The following is a 21845-nucleotide window of genomic DNA, read 5'->3' as shown; positions in this document are numbered from 1 at the left end:
GTGAATGTTGCAAAGATAAGCGATGCTCTTATTTCAGAAATGATTAAAATAAAGGATTTAGTTATGTTGGCGTATTTATGCTTGCGAACAAGAAACAATCCTCCAGATAAATATGCTAGTGCGTTCTTTTAGTAGCACCTTCAAATAAGGGGATGCTTATGTTGCAATGAAGAAACGTGAGCACAAAGCTAATAATACTACAGGAACTAGACAATGCAGGAGGTGAATGTGCTATCCCACCTTGTGGTTTTTCTTTACTGTCTAGAATCCTGCACTCCCAACCACCCCACCCTATTTTGTTTTCATGAATACTCCTTCATCCCACACAGCTGAGCTGTTTCAGCCTTTAACTACTGAGAAATGCCTACCCAATACAGGTGATACAAAGGCAACAAGTCCAAACTAGTTACTTGTGGAGAAGCACAATGCAGTCATGTGCTGACTTTAAGCTCTCTGAATGCCCGTGCCTAACATGATCGCCCCTAGGCAGTCATTCTAGCATACCGCCAACTGGTAGACAGCTTGTAGCTAACTTGCCAGCTGGCAGCTAATTTGGGCTCATTATTGACTGGTAAGCACAGGTAGTGAAGGCAGTGATACTAAAAATGATGTGTTTGCTTGTCTGTTTTGTTACACTGGGGGGGGGGGTGTGGAACCCTTCAAATCCTTCACCAACTAGGAAACAGTCTAGCTTTGTAGTAGGGACATTTGCTGGCAGGAACAGACCCTTGGCTTAACTCCAGGAGAAGCACACAGTAATAATGCAATTTAGTATAGGACTTCTCAAGGGTGCTCGCACACTGCGTTCAACAAGTGTACCATCTGTGTACACAAGCAGTTGAGCCTTGCACTCGTACAATAACCTGCATGTAACATTCGACCTATGTGCACAATAGGTGAGCTGTACAGATCAACAAGCATACACACTTTCACACAAACACATGTGCATGTGTAGAGGCATCTTGTAGCTGTGTTCAGTGGGATGCGTGAACAAGCCTTCAGTCCACTCTTTATCAGTCCAGTGATCCAACCCACAATGCTATAGAGCCCTGACACCAATGTGAACACCATCGCAGGGCCCCTGGTGAGTAGTGGTGGGAACAGGTGATATGAAAACTATGAGATCAGTATGAGGATTGCCTGAGCCCTAGTGCTCACCCCAAGGAATCTCCACTGGCACAGGGGCTGCAGAATGCTGGGGAGCCACAATAGAGTCAGCACCTATTCAGAATGGAGCTCTGCCAGTATAATGTACAAAGCAGGGAGTGAACCAATCCCTAGATACAAGGCATAAGAGGTTAGCTGAGCTTTTACGTAAAGAAAAAAGCTTACAGTGAACAGAATTCATCAGTATGTGTGTCGGCACAATTGTGTTTCCCAACAAATATAAATCAGCCCCCAAACTAAGTATCGGGGAAACGAAAGGAGGGTTTCTGGGAGTAAGAAAAGAGCAAAAGCGAGTCTACTCTAAGGAGGAAAAGGGGAAGATGAGTTACTTTGGAGGGGGCGGGATAATAATAGAACACATCGTGCTAAATGTACATGTGTGAGTTTCATTTGTCATCCCCAGTATGAAAACAGAAATTGCTGTGTAGGAGAGAACAAAGGGTTATAGCTGCCATTAGGTATCACTGGCCTGTTTTCCAACTCTGCACCTAACAATTAAAACAATTAGAAGGATATGACTGCATCCTCATGATTATACTGTGGGGCGGCCTAGTCATTTTGCTGCATCACTGAATGGAAGGGTTAGCCATCCTTTTCCAGGTTAAAGGGATTAAGCCCTGATAGTTACTACAGCTCTTCCGATACTTTAGCCACACCCTCACACTGACCCACTGACCCACCATCCATTCTGTTTTTCCCTCCTTCTGGATCCCTACTGGGGCAGGGACTGACTGACTGACTGGCCTGGAAGAAGGACAGCACTGTTACCCCAAAGGTGGACTCTTGTTTTAGAGGAATTAATCTTTGAGATATTATTTGCATTTGTGTTGTTGGTGTTGGTGTTGGTGTTGGTGTTGTTTGGGAATGGACTGGGTATGTGGCCTATCAATTAAGCCCCCCTCTAGTAAGTTTAGAGTTGTTATCACAAAGACCAACACAAGTGTCTCCCCCACTGGAGGGAGGGGAAGGGGGATAAAGTAAGAAAAGGACCCACATGCTGAAACCAACTATTGGCCTGAGAATATCCCTGAGGTCCCCAACATAGCACTCGTGGGCCCCTTGGTGCCTTTTGACACCACCTCTGAGTCATTAATTTGGGGGAGGTGTTCTTGCTTTTTTGCCAGTTCCCCCACCTTGAGCACTGCCAGCTGTGAAACTGATACTTTGTAGCACCCCCAGCATGTTCAATTGCTCAAAATTTGGGGACCTGGTAGAACTTCTCCCTCATCTTCCCACAATCCCACCTGCACTGCACAGACTGAAGGTGGTGGTGCTCAGGGAAGTTAACATGAGAGTGAGACATGAGTCCATTCGGTTTAGCAATCGGCCCTTACATGACTAAGGAGACTCTGCTGTTAAACTAGTGTCTGAACTAGCTGTCTCTGTCACCATCTTTTAGCCTGACCCACCCTGTGGGGTTGTTGTGAAGGTGAAAAGAGGAACGAGCCCCCATTTACACACCCTTGAACCTCTTGGAGGAATTGCAAAAGACAATACATTGCCGTCTTTGAATTTCATCTTCATTACTCATCAAGGAACACACAGTAGCAAGCCCCAAGGTCTCCTTAGTTAGAAAGGTAGGAGACTGTTTAGTTGGCACTTCTGTGAAGTGCGCAAATGGAGTCTGGTGTATCCAAGCATAAAAGGGCACACTGCAGGCATGATTCAGTGAGACTTGAAGATCCTTACTTTCAGGAGCAGAGGAAGAACATTACTCTGCATGACAGAGGATGGCCCAGGTAGGTGGGAATGCTGTCACTTCCACTTGGCTGTTCAAGCTTGTTAAGGACACAAATAGCCTTCCCTTCCTCCCCTGCCTGGCTTCTTCGCAGTGGTGGAAATTCTGAGAGCTGAGATTCCGAGAGTTCTCTTGCTCCAGGCCAGACACCCTTCGCCCTCGGAAATCTCACACCTTTAAGGACTGCTTCCCATTTTGCATTTCTAATCTCAGATAATAGTTGGAAGCAGCTCTGCACAGGTCCAGAATATGTGAAACCGGACAAAACATTGTAGGTATTAAATTTACAGCACTTGCAGTCTCCATACTTTATTATAGTCATGTGTGGTGCAGGGTGACCACCAGTAAATATATATATATATCGACAAACACCACCAAAACAAAAGAGGACATGGAATTAGATAAACTTGGATGCAGTGAGTTATATGCATTGATAGAAATTTGGAAACAATTACTATAAGAGTTCAATAGAGTTCAATAAGAATTCATCCTAGAGCTAAGGAGACTGCTCTGTCAGTGCAAGCATTTTCTGCTTGCCTGATGGAACAATCTGCCCTCTCCTCCCCGCATGTGGGGTTCTCCTGATTCCCCTGCCAAACCAATTTTTTGGGGGGGGAGCCACATTGCACTAGCAGAAGTCAATGTGTGGCCTTACACTGGCAAGAATTGCCAGCTGAATCCAGCTCCACGCATCTCACCATATCAGGGAAGATTATGACCGGGTGACCTGGGTACCTATTGAGTTTACTGCCCAGGTGTTCACAGTTGATGGACAGTGCCTAACCCCCTGGTCTCCCTTTTTGTTGTTCCTCGTCTTTAAACATTCTTGGACCAGACCTCAAACAGAGGGATCCTTCAAGTAAAGGACTATCCTCTAACAGCCTTTCAAATAGAGGGTGCAAAGTAGGACTCATGACCATCCTAGAGTGGTGGTTCTCAAGAGTAAATATTTTCTGACTGTTCCTGAATTCCATAGGAAACAAAGGGGTTCAATGGGGCTAATCCATTGGGGAAAATGGGACATTGTACCAACAAACTCAGTCTGCCCACAACCAGCCACCATCTGCCTGCCTTCTTAAAACCAGTTCAGCAGGTTGGCGCTGGCCTCCAGCTTCCTCTCAGTGTTGCCCTTGTAGAACTTAGCAGGGAGAAGGATGGAGACAGAACTAGAATCACTTTGCTGCTATGGCAAAAATAAATATATTGGGCAGGAGTGGTGAAAGCAGCTGTTCAGAGCTCATGTTCAAGAACAAAGTATAATTTGCACCACGCACTTTGAGGGTCTCTTGGTCAATCTTCTCTTCAGTCCAGTGAATTTGGCTGATCCACAGCGATGGGCAGTGAGGACTCCTTTCATTCAGTGAACTTTGTAGGGGGTCTTTACCCCCAAACACAAATTCACCCTTTAGGACAAATTCACACTTCATTTAATTGTGCTAACCCTAACCCTAACCCTCCAATTTAATTTCCGAATCTCATCTCTGAGATGGTGCTCCTGCTCAGCAAATGCCTTGATAAGCTGTCTCTTAAGGCTTGGGTTCCATTTTCCTCAATGAAGCTCATGGATCATTGGGCAAATCATTCACCAAATTAGAGTAGGTCCAAAAGACCTCTGGAACTCTTCTATGGGAACAGAAGGACTATATTGGGGTGGGGTGGGGTTGCCTTTGAAAGTTATCTCTCAGAAATTCTAGGAATCTTGTTTCCAGAATGCCATGCTGACACAGGAGCTGTTCCCCAGCCTTTCAGCTAGCTATGCTGACAGAGAGAAGTGATGCTGACATTGACCGATTTCTCCTAGAGCTTCTCTTAGCTATCAAGCCATTCCTCTAAGTAAGCAAACAATGGCCATATATCCATCAAGCCCAGGGAGCAATATATTATTATTAAAATGAAATGCAGTGGATGGTGGTCTGTTCTCGATTACTCTGTGAGACGGCTTCATTTAAAATAATGTAGACTCAGATTAAAGGCTTGTGCCAAGTTTCCCATGAAGATTCTTCTCATCCAATATCCATGATGAGTTATTGTTACATCTTAGTATTGTTACAAGAAGAATATCCATGGACATTTTTGCTCATGAAGCAAAAATATTCAAAGTGTGCCCAATGTAGAAGTGATAATTAAGCTCCCTAAGAGACTAGGATGTGAGCTGGCTTTAGCAACGTGTGTGGTAAAGACAGGAGTGCTACTGTATATAAGCTTATGTGTTTTTTCAAGGAAACAGGTCTTCACAAGAATATGCTGGTGAGATACTTTCAGTCAAAGCTTGAGAGAAGCATGTAAGCTGTTAAGTGTGGGATCCCAGCCCCTCCAGCCAACATTTCAAGACTAAGGCAGTCTTTCCCTTGCCACCTTCATGCTTCTCCAATGTCACTACTCGCGTCACTTGACATAAGAAAGGCCCTCAGAGCTAATCTTGTGTTTGGTGCATGTAAACAAATGCTTGGGCCACCTCGAAAGGGAGAAGCAGATCAGCTGATAGGAAGGCTGCTCGTGGAAAGCACACAAAGGGACTAGGTCGCTGGACTGCAACGGTGAAAGTCATTTTAAATTAAGCAAAGCTAAAAGAGCTTAAGAAGCGCCACCAGTCAAAATGGCAGGTCGCTTCTCTATCAGTGCTTCTTTCTAACGTCCAAAGGAGAACTTGCACAGATGAATTGCAGAGGCAAGAGGAGTGGGCATTAGGAGAAGCTCTGGAAACCGAATGTGAAAATGCAACATTTGATTTAGCTGCATGGTGGTGAGTGAAGTCCTTCGTTGAACCTCCATATTGCAGAGCGCAAAACACAATGAAAAGGAAGTGTGCATTCCCTTTCCCTGTGAAGTATCCAGAAGTGCTATGTAGGAGGCACTCCTGCAGCAGCTAAATGCTACATTGAGCCTCAACCAGCATCCAAAAGACCTACATAGTTCATACTGGGCTATGTTCTGTCCCTGCCACTTACAATGCCTAAGAGAAATAGCTGGCTGTTGATAGCTGCCATGAAAAAAACGGCAGGCACAGTTAAAAACATTGAAAGCCTAAGTGAGAGATTCCTACATATAAGATCACTGCTGCAATCCATGAAGCACTGACCCATTGTAATAGCCATTCCTTTCCGTGTCAGGTGCATTGCTCCCAGACCACACAACCAAAGCTCCAAAATGCAGTACAAGCTACACAAAATTACTCAAAAGGAAGTCCAACTGAGATCAACGGGACTTAACTCTCAAAACAAGTGCACATAGGATTGGAATCCTAGTCCTTTTATTTTCGTTAAATATGAGCCTTAAAGGACCTTCATCATGAAGAAGGGAAGATGGAAGGTACAGGCTGCCGCTTCGTCTATAATAGCTTTATCTTCCTGATTTAAAGCACACTCGAGTCTACCGTCAAAAGGTGAATATGAGCCCGCAGTATAAGAATGCTAAATCAACAAAGCAATAAATCCCCATCATGATGTCCTGAGCTGATGAGGCTTACGTGGAGCAGCCAATAAGAGATGAGAGCCGCACTTACAGCAGTGGGAAGCATCCACAAATCTCTAGCATGCCTTTCTCACTGATAGTTTTTCACTGATTTAGAGGATGGGGACATGTGGCCCTGGAGATGTTGTTGAGCTCTAACCGCCATCAGCCCCAGCCAACTGGTCAGTGGTGATGCATGTTGGGAGTCCAGACCCAGCTACTTCACCCCTTATTTAAACCACTGGTTGAAAACAACACCTAGAAGGAAGCTGAAACATTACCTTCTCTGCTTCTTCTCGACTCATGGCCAGGGCAAGCTGGAGCTGGAGCTCCTCCTCTCCAGTCGTCTGTGGCCTTGCCTGCTCCAGGTCAGAATTGAACCGAGGGGATGAGGAAGAGGCTGAGGGACAAGAAAGAGATGAATTAATGCTGCAAATGGGATGGAGCGCAGCTGAGGGCTGCCGAACATGGTCCATAGCCGTTCCAGAATCTGACATTTGCTTGGGTTTTGCAACAAATGGCCTTTCCCATTCTACCCCCTCCCTTCCTTTTGCAGATTAAGTTCATGATTTTAGACTGCAGGTCCAAGTTATTAGACTGCTGGTCCAGGGGAAAGGTTATACCTCATTAATGGAGCATCTGTAATGCACACAGAAGGGTCCAGGTTCAGTCCCTGGCATCTCCAGGTAGGGCTGGGAGAGACACCCTGTCTGAAACCCTGGTGACTGGATAGCTCAGTAGGTTAGAGCATGGTGCCAATAAGGCCAAGGTTGCAGGTTTGATCCCCATATGGGATGGCTGCATATTCTTGCATTATAGAGGGTTGGACTAGATGTTCATGAGGGTCCCTTCCAACTCTACACTTCTACGATTCTATGAGTCGATGCCAGTCAGTGTGGACCAATGGACTGACTTGGCACAAGGCAGCTTTTCATACTCCTGTGCTCATATGAGGGGCAACAGGAAGAGCCCGAGGAAGAGGAGCCCTTTTGTGCACAAATGCATTCTGCTCTAGGAACTTGAAGGTTCCTGTTGTGTTTCCACAGCATCATCCTTCTTGAGGATGACAAGAAGAGCAAAAGTATGTTGCTGGCTGCCCATGCTAAGGATCCCTGATGTACCAGGACAGCGACCAAGGGACTATATGATCCAGCTATTATAGACAGGTTCCAATGGGAGGAATTCAACATTGCAACTAAGGAGATACAAGCATTTCTGCTTGTCTGGTGGAACAATCTCCCCTCTTCTCCCTCTAGGCAGTTCCTGCAGGTCCTCTTGACCAACCGCCGCAGCTAATTTGTGGGGGAGAAGAAGAGAGGGGGCTTGTGGAAGTCCTTGTGCAGGCTCCACTGGTGGGAATCTGACACTACATCCCTAAGTCAGGCTACACTGCCAAGCAGCAGCTCTCCAGAGCTTCAGGCAGGTGTCTCTCCCAGACGTGTGTGTGTGTCACTTTCTCTCATGCACAGTGAAGTCAAAGGATTCATCTATATCAGGGCTGTCCAACTCCCAAGAGACTGCGATCTACTCACAGTATAAAAAAACTGACAGTGATCTACCCATTGACATTGTCGAGCTTTTTTTAGGGAACCAGAGTTGCTGAGCTTTTTTTTAATTATTATTATATTATAGACTTAAAGCAGAATCCTACCTTGTAAATCCCACTATGTTGAATGGGGCTTATTCCCAGATAAGCAGGAATAAAATCACACTTTCAGATGGCAATCCAATGGCAATTGAACTGACAGGAAGCTCCATTGAACGAGGGGTACTTGTTTTGCATCATTGAAAACTAAAGTTTTGACTCTAAAGTTGAAGTTGTAACAGCAACTAGCTAGCAAAAATTCCAAGAAATGGAATCCTCCAAGATAAACATACCCTTCTGTATTTATTTTTTAAAATCACATCACCACCTACTCTAATTCCAATTCACCTGTCAGAATAGCTTGTTTGCATATCGTTAACATAGTGTTAACTGTGCTGGGCTGAAAAATAATGTGGGCAGAAATGTGGAGGCCAAAAGGTTGGTGGTCTCCAAGGATTGGGTACCTGTTCCCCTTCAGATGTGTTTGGACTCCAGTTCCCATCAGCCTCAGCCAGCACGGCCAATGGTTGGGAGTGATGGGACTTGTAGTCCAGCAACATCTGGAGAGCTTCAGGTTCTACATACAGATCAGAGGACACCAGAAACAGCTTAATATAGCTGGTTCTTCATGCCCAGGTCTTAATACACAGAGGCAACAATCACCCCAATCTCATCCTTATACTTGCCCTACCTGCATCAAGAGACTGGTCACCCCTGTTGCTGGAGTGATATGAATTTCAATCTCAGACCACTGAGGCATAGGTAATGCCAAGGTGGAAATCTATTGTGTAGATTGGCCCCCAAAGACCCCTTTACAAAATTCTTAAATCAAAGGCACCTCTTTGTAGGAGTTAACATGAAACCCAGTTGTAGATTGTAATGTGTAGTGATAGCATATGTGTAATGTGCCTGCTTTCAAAATCTTATGCCAATTACCGTTTAGCACTATCATGCGACTTGATTATCTGCCTGTGCATTGCATGTCATGTCCATAGGAGAATCTTCTTTTAAAGAACTGCATAATGTATGGGTGGGGAATCTGTCCTTTGGATGTTGTTGGGCTCTGACTCCCATCAGCCCCAGACAACACGGCCAATAGTCAGGGATGAAGGGAGCTGTACTACAACTAAGCCACAGGTTCCCAACACCTGTTGTAATGTAAATGCCCCTATACTACCTACAGCAGGCATCGTAACACAGCACTTACAATCTTCCACCTAACCCTATTTCTCCCTGCAACTTCTCCCAAGTTCTATCTTCACAGCCAGAGGGGGAGAATCTGAAAAATATGCATGAATGTTCTGCTTGGGACTTGGAAAGCAGGGGGGAAATTGGTTGGAGCTTCCAGACATTCTGAAGGCAGAAATGTCAAGAAGAATTTCTGCACTCTGCACAGCTCATGGTTTCGCTTCATGGGCCCTTCATGAGAGCCAGTGTGGTGTAGTGGTTAAGAGCGGTAGACTTGTAATCTGGTGAACCGGGTTCGCTTCCCCGCTCCTCCACATGCAGCTGCTGGGAGACCTTGCGCTAGTCACACTTCTCTGAAGTCTTTCAGCCCCACTCACATCACAGAGTGTTTGTTGTCAGGAAGGAAGGGCAAGGAGAATGTTAGCCGCTTTGAGACTCCTTCGGGTAGTGATAAAGCGGGATATCAAATACAAATTCTTTCTTATCCATTGCACCCAGCTGCCCTTTACTTCCTAATCGCAATAATAGTAATGGCAGAAATGGTCCTGCCAACTTTCCTTATTTGATCATAGGAGAAACATAGAATACCTTCCCCAGAATGTGTCTCTTGAAAACTGCACACATACTTATTCTGTTCCACCCACACGACCAGGTGCTCCAACAACTCCCCACCTGGGAAACCAAGACCATTCACAAATGATACGAGGCATTCATGCAGACCGCTCCACTGGCAAAGGTGGTGGTCAGAAATGCAGCCACAAATCTTGATCCACCAGAGACAAGGCAGCTCACCCATGACACACTGCACTACTCACAATTAAAGGAGGACGGAGACTCTCTTGACCTGCCGTAGTCTTCTCCGTACTGTGACGCCCGCCGCCCATAGGCAAGCTGCTGGCTGTTGCTGCTGCTAATCCCCATGCCTTCAAGGGACATCCGCTCTTTGGTTTTCAGGGCATAGGCTCTCTCCTGCTTCAGTCTCTCCTCATCCTTCAGCAAGCCCATCACTTGCTTTACCTTTTCCCGGACATTGATGCCCTGGTCCTTGCCATCGCGATCTATGTACTGGAACTCCTTTAAGGTCTGGATGGTGTACAGGTTCTCCCGGCACTGGTGAGCCACCTTCTCTGAGCCAGTTTTGATGAGGTAGTCCAGAAGAGTCAGCGCTTTGTAGACATGGCGCCAGTTCTTGCCACTGTCGTTCAGCCGCCTCCAGATCATGCCCATGACCTCGGCAAATGCCACGGTGTTGAAGGTCAAGTCTGCAATCTCGGACATCAAGGAGCTCGGGGGGCCCCAGGGGTCATTGGAGGTGGCCTCGCGCACCTTGATCTCTGCCTCAGAGTAATTGTGCACAATGTTTTTCACCTGCCGGCGCAAGGCAGAAGTAGTCATGGTTGAGCCCTGGAGGAAGATCTCGGCTTGCAGAAAGGAACGGCTGGATTGGAACCCAGAAAGAGAATCAAAACCAATTCTTCAGGTTGATCTGGAAAAAAGGCAATGAGATATGCATTAGGGCTGTTGACCAGTTCATTTTAGCCAATAGGTTTGTTGGCATCCGTCTGTCTCCGGAGACTATGGAAGAGTGCACCTTCAGGGGTAAAGTCAACCCTGCAAATGGGACAGACATGTTTTATTGCAGGTGGGGCAGATAAAGGCTTTGACCAGTAAATCAATACATGTAAATCAGAATATTCATCTACCTACAGAAACAGATTTTCTTCCCCTCATATAGAGCCAATGTATTGGGGGGGAGGAGCGTGAGAAGTGTGGCCTAGGGGAGTTTTGAGAGGCAGAGAGAAAAGTCTGGGGGCCAAATTTGGCCCCTGGATCTGATGCCCTGCAGGGAACAACTCCCAGCCAGTAATAAATTATAGCGGCTGAGCAACCAGAACAGCTGGTTGCATCTCTTAAAGCTGCAGAATTAGATAGCTGCAAACTAAGTGACTGCCCCAATCTCTCAGAGTTGCAAACTACAACCAGGTTCAGTAAAATGAAGAACTAAATGGGCAGCCCCACCTTATCCTGCCATTCAGTAACAACTGACACATCTGTTGGCTTGGTGGGCCATTTGCAACAGAAGTTTTGTGTTGCAATTAAAGCAATCTCTTTGGAAAAAGAGATGGGGAGAGTGAGACCCATTTGCAATCATGAACTATTCCAGAAGTTGAAGGTTCGGGGTTGTTTGTGGTTCACAGTAAAAACAAATACAGTGACAGGGAAATAATCCCCCTGACCAAGCAAAATGTATCCATCTGTGTGTAAAATACAAAATACAAATGATGCATGTGTGGGTGAACAAAACCATTTGCATTGCAATGTCCATCCAGGTCCCACAGAATTGACTGGATTCGACCTTTTGATACAAATAGGGCTGCTAATTCACACGCGAAGCATCTTGCTGCAACCCCAGAGCTGGATCAGAACCAATATGATTTTCAGAAATAATTGGGTTGGGGTAGGCATCCAAAATATCTAATAACCAAGCTGGACTCCATCCACTGCAACCAACTGTTCAGCATCTAATACGCCACTGAGCATAGAAGTGTGCATTATGTAGCATGCATCACATGACTTTTTGCTTTCCAAATTTATCTCAAATCATTCAGAGCAAAACACCTTGTGGCTGAATTTCCCTAAGGAAATTCAGCTTCAAAATTAAATATCAAATCTGATAAAAAAAGGGCTAAAGAACTAGTATCTAGAGTGAGTTAATTACCAAGGTTTCTCTCTCACGGGGGCTCATGATGAGTTACAAAATATCTTTAAAAACTACCACAAAAAATGCAAGAATGTTATGTAAAATCTTAAGATAAAGCCCTGCAAAACACAGAACTGCGATGAAAAAAATCTATGTCATCACATTTTATTTATAAAGAGGCTAAAATGACTAGGTGCTGTACAATATTTTAAAAGGAGAAGGAGAAAATTCCTTGCCAGTAGGCTAATAATCTATCACACAATAAGAAGAGTGAGGGAATAGATGGAGAAGAGGTGAGTGAGAGATGCACAAAACCCTTCATTTGCTTGGGATGCTCTCATCTGGGACTTGTCCTACTTGAGTCCATGAGAGATTCATTCAAATTTCACAAACAAATCTCCCCCTTTACCTCTAACTTCACTTGCCCTGCTTTTTCCTCTTTCTTTCTCTGTGTTGCTGACTTATCAACAGGCCACAAAGAAGGCAGGGATGAATGGGGGAAATGTTTAGTTGCCTTTTCCACACACACCCCAATGCCAACAAATACACCCACACCTATTTTCACATACTTCACCCTTGAATTCCCATTGAAACCAGCAAGGGTGAACATGGTCAGGAGTCAACACTCTTGTAAGCGCCTGGCTGACCATAGCTCCCTGGTCATCCTCCTGTTCGCCATTGCAACCTGCTTACTCACCTGCCTCTTACTCTGCTCCTCCACCCCTTAGGAGATACCACTGCCTGCATGCTCGTTTGGCTCTCAGCCTGTTCAGTAAGCAGGTGGTGGTAGCAATGATGAGGACCAAATGGAGACCCAGGAGCATCTTATGGGAACCTTGGGGAGAAGGGAGTGTGTCCTACACAAGTGCCCTTCAAAACCTGGAAATCAGTACTGGGCTTCTAATGAAATCAATAGGAAATTCATGCCGTCGTTATCGTGGACCAAGTGACAAGGAACTGCTGCCTGTGACTCAGCATCACCAAGCAGCCGTAGGCTGCTTCCAGACGGGTGGCTCCTAGTGCTATCCAATCATTCCTTTCCATTTTAAGCTATGAGTGGGATTGCACATGATGCACCAAACTACCAGGAGCATTGTGCTCGTGTTCCGACTCCACCAGCAGGTGTGATGTAGCTGTTGTAGGTGGGACCATGTGTCGCTCAACACACGTTTGTGATAACTGTTGTGGTGGGTTCCATTTTAAGACTCTGCCTTCATTTTATTTTTAATCAATGTTTTAATCGTTGCTAAAACGCTTCACCCGCTTTTTGTTATGAAAGAGTGGTGTGGTGGGGGACAGTCACAGAGGCGGGGAGGACAGTTGCTGGTGGTTTAAAATGGCTAGGAGTGGACGGGAGCGAAGACTACTACTATGCTGCAGTCCGCTCCCAGGCCCCGCTACCCAAGGTCTGGCCAGATTGGCTAGAATTCAAATTGCTGGCCAGCGGGAACTCCCAATGTACCATGTGGCTGGCCCGGGGATTACCCAAATGCCGGCCACTTGGATGAACTTTGCTCCCAGGGGTCTTGGAGCCTGACGCAATGGGCCACAACTGCCAACTGGGTAAGTGGTCATTATGTTGCATCAAGTATTTTCCCCAGTGCATTTTCCCATCACTTACTGTCATCCTTATTGCACCAAGTCCAATATTTTGGGGGAGTGGGTTTGTTTCCCCAATCAGCTTTTTTTGCCTGAAAATATTGACAGTCTGGAACCGCAAGCACTTGTCATGGAGCCCAACAGGGCAAGCCAGAGGTTTTGTGTGAATGTGATTGAGCACCCTAGAACGTGTCCCACACTCTTCTACAAAATGCAAGGATTCCTCAGCCAACACATGGATGTAGGACATGGTCCCTTGAAAAATCTGAAAAAAATGCTAGAGTAGTTCGTTGAGCCACAGGGCAAAAGACAATCCCAGGTCCATCTATTTAAAACATACGGCTCTCCCCCAAGAATCCTTGGAAATGTAGCGTTTTTTTATGGGTGGTGGGAATTGTAGCTCCCAGTTCCCAGGATTATTGAGAGGAGCAGTGGCTGTTAAGAGTGGTCATGAGAGTGTTTTAAATGGATGGTGTGGATGTAGCCCTGATTTGGTTGGCTCAGACAGGCCACGCATGTGACATGCCACAGCGAAGGAAGGCAGAATCTTCAATATGGCATCAGGAAACTTTCCTGCCTGTTTATGGCTTGTCAATCAATCAGAGTCTCAGTAACGAAGCAAAACCCATCGACTGATTCATGGCTCCATTATCTCTCCCATGAACACACTTCAGGGTGAATCATTTGCACAACGTGAAATCACGACGTTTAAGAAATGCTGCAGCAGTTTTGCAAAACCCAAAACTCCAGCCACCAAAAACAGTGTGACATCATCTGCCCTTCAGTTTCAAATCTACCCTTTGCCACATATTTTAAATTCCTGCCATCATCCTAAAATGAAATGCTGTGGAACATTCAAAAGAGTTTTAAGAAATCTGGATTTCTTTTTATTTCTTTTGTGTTGTTGTTCCCAAATGTAGGGCACTGACCAGCCTAGCAACGTTTTTCTTCAGGGTTGCTGTAAAGAGATCCAAAGCAAGCCATCAAGGATTGGACTGGCTGGAGACAGATCATCCCAACCCTGCTTACTTCCTAAATTAAATCCCCCTGGAGAGAAGTCTCTCTGAAATGCTGTTGCTTCATCATCACCTTGATTTCATCTTGTGCCTTCTCCAATGAGTCTAAATTCAACCTTCCCTTACAAACTCTGTTTCCCCTGCTGACTGGAAATGCATACCCATAAAGCACACGCCCGGGAAGTTTGTGCATGGCTCCTCAAACCAACAGAATGACTCATATATCCTACTCCTCTCTAGGGGAACAGCTCCACCCTTTGCAGTAAGCATGACCTGACTGTGTCCACTTTTCTAGGTGAGGAACAAGTCATCATCCTTCTCCACCCTGGTGACGGTAAGCATCCCTGACAAGTGAGTCAGGAAGAGAGAATCTAGAGACTGCTTGCGTATGCCTTGCAGAGTTTCTTTCAAGACATTTCCCTGTATTGATTGCTCTGCACAATCCAACCCACTTACTGTTTTTAGATTTTGAGTGGAGCTTGCGCGCCAGGAAAATGACTGCAGCCAAGCACAGCAACTCACAGAGGGGGTGGAAGGAACACGCCATTCCATTGTAACTTAAAAAGGAGGCTATGGGAAAGGACACTTGCAGGCACCTGGACCAAGCTGACCTGCACTGAAGCCAAATAGGTGGACCACTGCCTGGACTGGCATACCCAGTGGCCATGACCAGACAGCGCAAGAGCACACAGCAGATGATGGCTAATTGAGCGGTCAGCATGTTAGGTTGTAAAGTCTGGGTTTCTGAGGTGCTTTGTGACTATAGTGTGTGTGTGTGTGTTTAAATAAGAGCTATATCTTTAGACATCCACCGCTCAGCCCAAACACTGAGGTCCAGCTCCAACGGCCTTCTGGCAGTTCCTTCACAGCTAGAAGCGAAGTTACAGGGAATGAGGCAGAGGGCCTTCTTGGTAGTGGCGCCCTCCCTGTGGACCGTCCTCCCTTCAGAGGTCAAGGAGATAAAGGACTACACAACCTTTAGAAGACACCTGAAGGCAGCCCTGTATAGCGAAGCTTTCTTAATATTTAATGTTTTAATGTATTTTTGTATATGCAGGAAGCCGCCCAGAGTGGCTGGGGTGACCCAGTCAGATGGGCAGGGTTACAAATTAAATAATAAGAATTTGTAGTGGTAGTAGTACCCTGCAGACTGTAATACCACTCTTCTGTGTCTGGACTGAGAAACATAGATCAACCTGATTTTAAAGCTGAGGTGGTGTGGCAGTGGGTCATGTCGGTGGCAGCATGTGGTGGCCAACCCAAAAAAATCAGGGCAAGGGGAATCCAGGGGTCCATTGGTTGTAGTGGGACATAGGTATGTGACTGAAGAAGGGAACTGGAAAAGGAGTTGTTGTAGACAACAATATCATGAGGTAGGTCAAACGATGTGTCCGTCTGGCCAAGCATTGTCTATGCTGACTGGCCTAGCAGGGTCCATTTCAGGGCAGATAAGGGTCTTGCACACCATCTGCTACCAGAGGGGTGGGAACCCTTATTCAGCCTGAGGGCCGCACTCCATTCTGACAGCCAGCAGGGACACAGGGCCAGAGGCAGGGCAGAGCAACAACTGTTAAGTTTTACCTTTGTACAGTAATAATAAATTTTATTTATACCCTGCCCTCCCCAGCCAAGACCGGGCTCAGGGCAGCTAACACCAGATATAAAAACAATTGATTGAAATACAACTTAAAAAACAAGATTAAAATACAATATTAAAATGCAGCCTCATTTCAGTGGAAACTGAAATGGAAAGTTTTTGATTTAACTTTTTTGGGGATGAAAATGTCAAGTCTTCACCAAACTGGCATACCAGTGGCCATGTCCAGTAGGCTGGTTTCTACAACCCAACACCCTAGCTCCTATTCAGACAAGGAAGAGATGTTTTCAGAGTTCGAGGATACACACAAGCCAGGCAAAAAAAACCCCCATCCCAAGCAAAATGTGGCTTGGGAGAGTCTGGAGGGCCACATAGAGGGGCATGGAGAGCCGCCTTCCCTCCTCTGCCGTTGGATCCTTTAAAAAACAAAAACCTAGAGATGCCAGCACTTGAACCTGGAACCATATGTACAAAAAGCTCTACCCATGAGCTCCCTTCCCCATCTGCAGAGCAGCAAGGTCAAGGAGATGTTGCTGACATGGGGCAGAAGAACAAGTGACACTAAGAACTGGAGGCAGGGTGAGGTCTTCAGCAGAATTCAGGAGGTCTGGGGTGGCCAGCAGTGTGTGTGTGTGTGAGAGAGAGAGAGAGAGAGAGAGAGGAGAGAGAGAGAGAGAGAGAGAGAGAGACTGGAGAACAGGGAGTCTCAGGGAGGGATAAGGCTATTTTGCCTTGATAGCTCAGTTGGTTAGAGTGCAGTGCTGATAACGCCATGGTTGCAGGTTCAATCCCCATATTGGGGCAGCTGCTTATTCATTCCTGCATTGCAGGGGGTTGGACTAGATCAACCTTTCTCAACCTGTGGGTCCCCAGATGTTGTTGAACTACAACTCCCATCACGCCTAGCTAGCAAGGCCAGAGCTCAGGGATGATGGGAGTTGTAGTCCAACAACATCTGGGGACCCACAGGTTGAGAACCGCTGGACTAGATGATCCTCAGGATCACTTCCAAGTCTGCAATTCTATGAGTCTATGATGAGCGGCTACAAGCCAAAATGCTCATGCTCTACCTCCACTGTCAAGGGACCTCTGAATACCAGTTGCCAGGAATCCCAAGTGGGGAGAGCAACTGAAATCCCACTTACGGCCTTCCTGAAGGCCACTGCATGAAGAGAGTGTTGGACTAGATGGGCCTTTGGTCTGACTCAGTGGGGATTTCTTAGGTTCTTATGATGTGGTGAAGCCTGAGCCATAGTGGGCAGCCACAAGGGGAAAGCAAATGAGCTGGAGAGGCCCTTGAAAGCCATAGGAGCCAACTTGGCTGCAAGCTGATTGCAGTTCAAGGATGTTTGTGGCCTGCAAAGGCGGCACAGATGGAAGGGAACACAGTGGCATGTGGGGGCAGCGGCCTTGGGTGGGCCAATGCAGCAGATTATGTGCGGACTCCAGATACCAACATTCTCCTTCTGGTTTTGACAAGGTTACAGATAAGGTTCCGCCTTATGAAAACTGCTGCTGCTGCTCCTTCTCTTCCTCCTCCTCCTCTAGCAAACACTAAGTTAGTGCTGATGAAAGCGTCCCTCGAACATAAGTCTTGGGTCAGGAGGACATTCCTTTCTAGCAAACACCTGGCTCCAACCTCCAGAGGAGCTCCAGGGTCAGACTCAGGCAACTGCTTTAATTAAGGCTGTGAAAGACACCCATTAAAGAAACGTCCCAGGCATTTTTCAATCACAACGTGTAGAAAGAAAAAATCTCTTGGGAGCTCGGAGGCAGGGCCTAATACGGCCCTGCTCACCTGGCCTAGTTGCACAGCCTGCTTTTCATTGCATAGGTCAGGGCATGGCCCCAGAACACGGGCAATTGTACTCTCTTCCTGTGTCCTTGAGCATGTGCAGAGTGCCTCATCCTCACCACATCTGAGGCTGTGGGGGGAGAAGGGTGGGTGGGTGGGAAGTGGCTTTGTGGGAAAGCCCATGACCCTCAAGGTTCAGACGTCTCTGTTTCAGCCCCGGTGGGAGGAGAGGGAAAAGAGAGTGGAGTGTTTGTGTTTGGAGAGCTGCCAAGAGTGTTAAGAGCAGTAAGTTTTATCGAACACAATATCCCCAGGAACACAAAGAGAGGGAAACAGAAACCGTGCGATAGATAAGACAGCAGCACCAGGCAGCTACATATGAAATTACTGCAGTGACCTTGACTGAAAGAAATGGTCAGGTGGGGAGGGCATGCGAAGGAGGGCTGGCACTCACTGCCCAGGGAATGCCCAAAGTCCTAAACTTAGGTTAAGCGACACATTCCAGAAGAAGAACCACCTGAGCCTACACTGCAGCAAGACAACCCTGGTCAGCCAAGGTTTCCCAGGTTGCTGCTGCCTGCAACAAACCAGACACGGCACAGCTCTTGCACAGCTCCCAGGCAACAGGGCTTGGTCAGGAGAACTTCCTGCTAGACTGGGCCCATCATCATCCCTGCTGGGTTTCCACAACACCCTCTAAACTGCATATAAGTATTATTACTAGTAGCAGGATGCATTCTGTGTTTCATTTCCAGGGGCAATAAGAAATACTCCAACTCCAGAGATAGCAAGGGGGGAAATCTGAATGGAGGAAAGATGGTAAGATTGGGGGGGGGGGTAACATTTGCACAGGTCCACCCCTTGTAACATTTGCCTCTCCCTTTCCTACCTCCCCCTTAGTTGTCCTTCCCAACAAGCTGGAAAAGTATAAAACTGTAAGCTCATCAGGGCAGAAACCAGCCCTCTTGATTTTATTTTTCCTTTTGTTTGCGCCACTCTGTAAAGCGAGGCAAGCACTGATTCAACTATGCAATTACAACAGAGGGAGGAAAGAAGCAAAACTCTGTTGGGGAAGGAAAGAGATGGGGCAGCAAATGGCTATGCGAGGGGGTGGAGGAAGCAAGTTCTCCAAAATCAAGACCCTGAAGGATGGACTGCACTGTAGGAGGCTGCAGGGAAAGAGGGTCACAGGTCGTCCATTTCAAACATCCTGCTCTACAGCTGACCCTCCTTTTCTCTCTGATGCAATTTATTTCATTTATTTATTTCGTAAGATTTATATGCCGCTTGATTGCAAAAACAAAACGACAACAATAACAACACCACACCCCTCTTAATTTTTATAATATTTGGGAACATAAGAAGCTGCCATCTAGCTTAGTGTTCCCTGCACTGACTGGCAAAGGCTCTCCAGGATTTCCGGGGTCTGAATTTGAGGGGTTCTGCATACAAAGCAGCACACGGCTCTGCCACTGAGCTCTGGCCTAATAACTGTGCCCAGGAAGTGAGTCTCCGTCTGGTGCAGAGTTGCCAGAGATGCTCCCACAGAAAAGTAACAGGGAGCCTTCTTAGTAGTCCACCCTTCACTGGCCAAGAGTGAAGAAGGCAAGTAGCCGGTGAAACAGTCCCACTCCCCTCTTTAATACAGCAAAAGCCTAATCTGAACCTTAACCTGACCTGGGAAAGAAAAGGACCAATCTGAGTGGGATAGAAGAGACTTGAGCTTTAATAAAGTGGGGTGGGCAAAAGATTGAAATGGGGCGCCGGGTTGGCGACAGGACCAGAGAGGAAACTTTCAGAGCCTGATTTGATTCATCAAAGCGCAGGCAAATCTCCCCAGTAGAAGACTCTTTGGTGCTCCGTCTGTCTGTCTGTCTGTCTGTGTGTCCTGCCTTCCACCCAAGTGCTTCGGGACCCCCAAGCCTGACACTGACTTACCCCCTTTCTTGCTCGCGCGACCAGGCGGCAGGCAGCCCTTTCCAGCGCAGCTAGCTAGCCAAAGCAGCCGGCATTACATAATCCTGCTGAATCTTCCTACGATCCCTAGTCCCTGTGCGAGCGAGCGAGCGAGCGCCAGAGAGGGGGGAAGGGAGGAAGCGAGAGAGAAGGAAAGGTGTGCGCGGGGGTGTCGGTGTGCGCGAACACGCGCGCGCGCCTACACACACCTTGAAGAAATCCTGGGGAGTTCGGAGGCGGCAGCCTGCTCTCTGGCAGAGGCCCGATCCAAAGGCGCGCGACCTGCATGGCTTTGGCAGGGCGCTGGAGCATGCAGGTGGCGAGAGAGGGGAGGTGGAGGGGGGAGAGACAGGGGGGTTCAGAGCACAGACTGCCTACTTCGCTGGGTAACCTCCTCCTCCTGCATCTGGGTAAGGAAAAGGGGATCTCTCCCTCTCCCTCACGAGCACAAAAACCAAAGGCACCCCCCCCCCTTTTTAAGCCAGGTCTCCCTGCTCGCCACCCCACCCCTCTGCGGACCAGGAAACTTCAGCAGGCGGCGGCGGCGGCGGCGCAGTGCGAGGAGCCCAGCGGAGGCAGCTGCTCGGCTTTGCCAAACTCGCGATGACAATCAAAGCGGGCTTCACTGCAGTCAGGAAAGCGCGCTCGGCGTCCAGAACTTTCCTCCCCCCCCCCCCACTTCCTCCTCCTCCTCCGGGCTACCTATTCGAGGCTGAGCCTCCTCTCTCTGCCGCCCCCCACCCAGCGCCATCCTCCTCACTCCAGAGGGGTCTGCACTGCCGCCCGTCGAGGAAAAGCGCAGGGCGACCGTTCACCCGGGTCGTCCTTCCCCGCTGGGCAGTCCTGAGGCGAGCGTCCTTACCTCAGGCGCCGCTGCTGCTGCAGCTGCTGCTGTGCGCGTGTCCTTCTCTTCCTCCTCCTGCCGCCGCCGCCAAGCTCTCCCTCAGCAGCGGTGTCCGCAGTCGGCTGGTGCTGCTGCGGCGGCTGCCATCCTCAACCCCCTTCAGGTGCCTTTCCCCTCAGACGACCGGATCAGGCAGGCGCACTGCTCGGTCGTGGCTTCCAGCCTCCTCTCCCCGCCACCCTGTTCCTAAATCCATCCAGCGGGAAAGCGAAGCCGTCCCTCCATCCTGCTGCTGCTGCTCCTCCTCTTCTCCTCCTCCTCTCACCTTTGCGAGTCCACCCAGGAGAGGAACAGGAGCTTTGCCTCGCAGGGGCGCACGACGCGGCGGCGACGGCGCGCAATCAGCCTCGGCGTTTGTGTGTGTTTGCGCCTAGTCTTCCCTCAGCTGCAGAGGGAGTCTCTCGTCCTCCTCGCCAGCCCGGCGTTTAAAACAGAGCAAGGCGGGGAGCCGGGATGGGGGGGGGGGAGCAAAAAGTTGCTCGGCTTGCTGGGCAGGTCTGCTTCAGTTTCCACAGGACACCAGGCGCGCGCGGCGCGCAAAGCAGGAGGGACTGAGCCAGGGAGCGAGGAGGCAGGCTCGCTGCTGCTGCTGCTGCTGCTGCTGCTGCCACCCCGGCTCTGGTTAACCGCTTCAGGCCCGCGACGTCGACGACAGGGACTCTCCGAAGTCCTCTCGGCGACCCCGCTTCGAGGGAGACGCAGGAGAGAGACAGAGAGAGAGAGAGGCAGGGATTATGAAAGCAGAGAGGCAGTGACTCACTGGCTTAACCCTTTCGGGCGGCGGGCACCGCCAGGCAGGCGTGCCAAGGCGGCGACGGGCGATGTGGGAGAAAAGGGCCGAGGGAGGCAGAAGCGTTAACAAGCCCTGGACGAGGCTCGGTCCCTGCCGTCCCAGAGCTGGAGCGCTGCCACCGCCGGGGCCCCCGGGGCTTTGTTTGGTTTGCCTAGACAGCAAAACGGCGGCGTGACCTAAGGGCTGCCACCGCCAGGCCTGTCCTTTCGCCCGCTCCCACCTCTCCCCACCTCCCTTCAAAAAGATTTTGACAGCACCGACGACGTGCTGGTTCGCGGGGGGGGGGGGACGACCCCCACCTTCACCCCCTCCCCAAAGAGCCGCTGACAAGTAGCGAGCAGGAGGCGGGGATGACG

General features: G+C 48.4%; 1 protein-coding gene across 15 annotated transcripts in view; it reads right to left on the bottom strand.

Moving 5' to 3' along the window:
* EPN3 (epsin 3) overlaps positions 1–21614 on the bottom strand; it is a 35160-nt gene extending 13546 nt beyond the window's left edge. For 2 of the 15 annotated variants that reach the window (XM_083430020.1, XM_083430025.1), the window contains exons 1-3: positions 20655–21554; positions 9944–10614; positions 6637–6755 (exon numbers count right to left, since the gene is read on the bottom strand). In XM_083430020.1, coding sequence (XP_083286146.1) covers positions 6637–6755; positions 9944–10523 — 699 coding nt within the window. In that variant the 5' untranslated portion in view covers positions 10524–10614; positions 20655–21554. Of the gene's footprint in view, positions 1–6636; positions 6756–9943; positions 10615–14900; positions 15184–19774; positions 19891–20654 lie in introns of those variants that run through there. The other 13 variants (XM_083430019.1, XM_083430029.1, XM_083430026.1 and 10 more) reach the window with 13 other exon arrangements.
* Between the last annotated feature and the right edge of the window lie 231 nt (positions 21615–21845).

The sequence above is a fragment of the Podarcis tiliguerta genome (assembly GCF_965153285.1).
Source record: "Podarcis tiliguerta genome assembly, chromosome: 2".
In the NCBI taxonomy this organism is placed as follows: domain Eukaryota; kingdom Metazoa; phylum Chordata; class Lepidosauria; order Squamata; family Lacertidae; genus Podarcis; species Podarcis tiliguerta.
The sequence above is the reverse complement of the archived record's forward strand: the minus strand, read 5'-3'. Positions and strand labels throughout refer to the sequence as shown.